General features: G+C 42.6%; 1 protein-coding gene across 1 annotated transcript in view; it reads right to left on the bottom strand.

Moving 5' to 3' along the window:
* RBM17 (RNA binding motif protein 17) overlaps positions 1–5,177 on the bottom strand; it is a 34,659-nt gene that overhangs the window by 25,027 nt on the left and 4,455 nt on the right. Inside the window, exon 2 of the mRNA XM_017513194.2 lies at positions 955–1,095. Within this exon, the coding sequence (XP_017368683.1) occupies positions 955–1,077 (123 nt within the window). The 5' untranslated portion in view covers positions 1,078–1,095. The remainder of the gene's footprint in view (positions 1–954; positions 1,096–5,177) is intronic.

Genomic DNA, 5,177 nt, shown 5'->3' with positions numbered 1-5,177 from the left:
GAGACGGGGTTTCACCATATTGACCAGGATGGTCTCGATCTCTTGACCTCGTGATCCACCTGCCTCGGCCTCCCAAAGTGCTGGGATTACAGGCGTGAGCCACCGCGCCCGGCGACAAGGAGCCTTTTAATACACTTTCCCTCACACATGAAATTTTCACACCACAGATACACTGTACACAATATGAGCAAGATTTTTTCATGCCCCAAAAGACCGATAGTTGCTCTGTTTGGGGGGATATAACCTCTATTACAAATGCATACGCTAAAACATAAAGACCCCTAAAACATAAGCAAACCATACTATTCTCATGCCTCCATTTTAATAGCAAATATCCAGTTGACAACTATGTTTTTGTTTCACATGTTATTTCAAGGACATCGCCAATACCCAACCTGTACACAACAGAAACAAAAGCAATTAGCATCCAGACTACATATGCCTGAGGCCTTCACAACCCTCAATAATTCACACCCAGCAGCCTAGGTAAATTCTGTGGACCTTCTTTCCAAAGTGCTGTTTCCAGACTACCTCCAACAAACCAGTAGGAACGCTACTTTAAAATGCCCACTCCTGGGGCTCCAGCCTAAACCAGAATTTACCAGAATATCAGGAGTATGATATTCAGCACCTTCAACAAAATCAGCACCTTCAACAAGTTCTCACTCAATTTTAGACCTCCAGTACCTAAGTTTGAAAAGCAGTATCACTGATGGTTCAGGGTACAATTCAGAGTACTGTTTTTCTTCATTCCTATCCCATGAAATGTTCCTATTCCCAGAAACCAGGAGTAGCAAAGCAGCTTTAAACTCCTCATTCCTCTCCCCCTATAAATGCTTAACACCATTTATCTAATAGAAAGGCAGAGGAGCAAGGTGAAACCAAATTCCTTGTCATCCTAATGAGGAATCTGCTCTGGAGACTTCTGCACTGGTGCACTGGGCTTATCTTTACCTTTGCCTGAGTGAGAGCTGCCTTCTTCACCTGAAGCTGAGACTGCAGAAGTTTGAAGTTTTTGGACCAGCCTTCTGTTTTTGAGTCACTCGTCTCCACTCCTAGGTCATCGTACAGTGACATCTTTTCCTTCGTTTAATGCTGAAAGGCAAAAGGGGTGAGAATTTAAAAATGCACAATTCAATAAGGTTTTTAATGTCAAAATAGGTTATCATGAAATGTTAAAATAGGTTATCATGAAATTTTACAGGTAAAAGGTCCAGGACCTTTCAGCAACAGAGGCCAAGACTCCTGGCTCTTCCTGATACATGAAGCTACACCATGCACTACTTTTAAAATAACCTCTAGAATTCACTTTTCCATCTATAAGATTATGCAGTCAGGCGATCCATGAATGAAATCCTTCAGTGCTAGGGCCCACAATGAGGTACAATAAAAATTCAAGATTTGGGACATTAATTTCATATATCCAATTTTTAAAAAAATTCTATTTATCTCAGTGTCAAAAAGCAGAAGCCTTACAAAAACACCAATTACCAGGTTGATTTAGCACAATTAGCTACCCTTTTATAAAGAAAAAATTTAAACATAATCCCAGAGAAAAAAAGACAGAAATGATCTCTTACATATAATTTTGTCAATTACGATTATCAAGGGGGGGGAGTATTTAAGATAGATGGGTCATATCTTAAATACTCTCAACTTCCTCATATCCCACCAAATGGAAATTTATCATCTTTAATGATAGCGATTACAAAGAGACAATCAACAATCTGCATGTGAACGAGCAACACACAGCTTCCACGTAGAACGGGGGAACATGTGAAAACAGAAACCCAGTCAGCAGGCGCAAAGCATGACATGCAATGCAGCACTGGCAGCAGGCCTCATGAAAGTCCAGCACCGCACAGACGGAGAAACGGGGGTTCAGGGAATGAATACACTCAAGGCCATAGCAGGAAGCCCCTTCCAACGAAGCCAGGCCAACTCCAGAACCCTCGCCAAGGAACCCCAACTGCCACTTTTTAAAAAAACCTCAACATTCTGAAACCCACCACCATGACTTACTTCTTCAAATAAGAACTCAATCGGCCGGGTGTGGTGGCTCACACCTGTAATCCCAGCACTTTGGGAGGCTGAGGTGGGCCTCAGGATCACCTAAGGTCAGGAGTTCAAGACCAACCTGACCAATATGGTGAAACCCCATCTGTACTAAAAATACAAAACTAACTGAGTGTGGTGGCACATGCCTGTAATCCCAGCTACTTGGGAGGCTGAGGCAGGAAAATCGCTTGAACCCAGGAGGCGGAGGTTGCAGTGAGCCAAGATCATGCCATTGCACTACAGCCTGGGCAACAAAAGTGAAACTCCGTTCCAAAACGAAAAAGAAAAAAATAAAAGAAAACAATAATAATAATAAAGGAATCAATCTCACAGACAGAAAGAGAACATAATTTAAACAGAAACCCACAAGTTGCAAGTTCCCAATTTACAGACACATTCCCAAAGTCTGTCAGTTCCCAGGGGGCCCATAAAGCATTTTCCCATGGAAACCGTGTTATCCAAAAGCCTAGTTTGCCTATGTTCTGTGACTCAGAAGAGGAGAAGGAAAATATTTAACACATACCCTCTTTAGGTCTGACTCAGGACAAGCATTCCTCTTGAAGGTACTCTTACTTCTCAGCTCCCCCATTTTTACCAGGATTCTAAAACCCTGCCACCCCAACACCTTAGCTGATGTTGGTACCACACTGCATGGAGTGGGGGATGGAGTGCATACCAACTTCCGTTCCCTCGAAGAGTTGCCCTGGTCTTAAGTACAGTAACTCCCTGCCTGGAGTCAGCAACCCGCAAAACTGGTTACCACTCCTTACTTTCTTCCATTCCTCATACGTGAACTCTCAGATTAACTAAAACCTATTTTGATTTTTAAATGAAATGCACCCCCACAACCCCCACCAGCCGTGGAGAAGCAGAGAAAGCAGACTCTCCGAAGGTGCTTGATGGCCAACTGCTCAAACAAATCACCTAAGAATGAAGGCTGGGCACGGTGGCTCATGCCTCTAATCCCAGCACTTCTGGAGGCACAGACAGGCAGATCACTTGAGGTCGGGAGTTCAAGATCAGCCTGCCCAACATAGTGAAACCCTGTCTCTACTGAAAATACAAAAATTAGCTGTACATGGTGGCACGTGCCTGTAATCCCAGCTACTTGGGAGGCTGAGGCATGAGAATTGCCTCAACCTGGGAGGCAGAGGTTGCAGTGAGCCAAGATTGTGCCACTGCACTACAGTCTGGACAATAGAGCGAGATTCCGTCTCAAAAAAAAAAAAAAAAAAAAAAAAAAAAAAGAATGAAGGGATGCTGACAGACTCTCCTCCTGATTGACGCCTTCAGTGCCAAACTGTACTTCTACTTTGATTCAGGAACTTGGGGATGCCCTGTGACACAGGCCTGGGGCACTGAGGCCAAATCAAGAAAAAATAACGAACTCTATTCCTTAACAAAGATAGGGCTGAAATATAATCATGTCCTCAAATTCTTGGAGGGAATCTCCCGGGGTCCACTTCAGAGCCTAGTTTAATATACTCTGAACTCCAGGAAAACCTAGATCCAGTTTGTTTTGTTCACTGCTCTATCCCCAGACTAAGATCAATGTCCAACCTAGAGCTAAAGAGGAAATGAGGCCAAACTGCAGTTTATACTCCATTTGCAAAGCCCTCCCAATTTCTCTCTTTAGAAATTTCTGGCCAACAATCACTGTGGCCTGAAGGAAGACCAGTACACCAAATAGCTTTTGAGGCTTTTGTGCACTTTCCTTCCAGCTTAACCAGAACTCAAACTCATTGTTCACATCTAGATACATATCCTTAAATTTTAATGGAAAAAACAAAAACAAAAAAACTCAACAGAGCAACAGCAAAAAACAATGCTGAGAGTCCAGCTTAGCATTGTGGCTCCCAAAAATTCTTCAGAAATGACCATGTACCTTTCATCTAACTTAATCTTTTGAGCTCTCTTCATTTAATTGGTCACCAAACCAAAGCCTATTGAGTATTGAGCTACGAGTTCTTTTGCTCCTTCTTTATTCTTAAAATGGAAGGGGAATATTAATACATCCTGAGAAATAAACAATGCCACTTTCTGGAAAATCAAAGAGATCAATCAAAATTTGTTTGCAACTCGAATCAAACTCTACTTTAGATAACTGCTTTTCTCAATACAGACTATCTCCAAATGAAAATCTTAAATCCTTCAAAACCTAAAACATTTTGAGCAACAACATGACCCCAAAGTAGAAAATACCACCTGACCTCATGTGATGGGCCGCAGTCAAAACTGCAGTTAAATCTTTTTGCATGCAAAAAATGATTAAAACTGTGCATATATTGTATATCCAGGCTACGTGTATAAAGTATAAATGAAGCATAAATGAATTTTGTGTTTAGATTTGGGTTACATCCCCAAGATATCTCATTATGTATATACAGGTATTTTAAAATCTAAAAATATCCGAAATCTGAAACCATTCTGGCCCCAAGCATTTTGGATAAGGGATACTCAATCCATTTCTCTTTATAACTTGAGAACTGTGAAACACCATCTCCACAAAAATACAAAAAAAACAGCTGTGCATGGTGGTATGCACCTGTAGTCCCAGGTACTCAGGAGGCTGAGGCACAAGAATAGCTTGAACCCAGGGGGCAGAGGTTGCAGTGAGCCAAGATCGCGCCACTGCGCTCCAGCCTGAGTGACAGAGTGAGATTCCACCTCTAAATAAATAAATAAATAAGTCTACTTAGCCCCATGAATCAGCAGTGAAACTAAGCAATGTCCACAGATTCCACTAGGTTCCTATGAAGAACAGGCAAAAGATTTAAGATGGTAAGCTTGCACAATGTGGGCGTACTTTATGCCACAGAACTGGACGCTAACAGCCAGGCACGGTGGCTCACACCTGTAATATCAGCACTTTGGGAGGCCAAGGCAGGTGGATCACCTGAGGTCAGGAGTTTGAGACTAGCCTGGCCAACATGGTGAAACCCCATCTCTATTAAAAATACAAAAACTATCTGGTGTCGTGGTGTATGCCTATAGTCCGAGCTACCTGGGAGGCTGTGGCAGGAGAACTGCTTGAACCTGGGAGGTGGAGGTTGCAGTGAGCCGAGTTCGTGCCACTGCACTCCAGCCTGGGTGACAGAGCAAGACACTGTCTCAAAAAA

This window comes from Cebus imitator, unplaced genomic scaffold (genome assembly GCF_001604975.1).
Source record: "Cebus imitator isolate Cc_AM_T3 unplaced genomic scaffold, Cebus_imitator-1.0 Scaffold487, whole genome shotgun sequence".
NCBI classification, from domain to species: Eukaryota; Metazoa; Chordata; class Mammalia; order Primates; family Cebidae; genus Cebus; species Cebus imitator.
The sequence above is the reverse complement of the archived record's forward strand: the minus strand, read 5'-3'. Positions and strand labels throughout refer to the sequence as shown.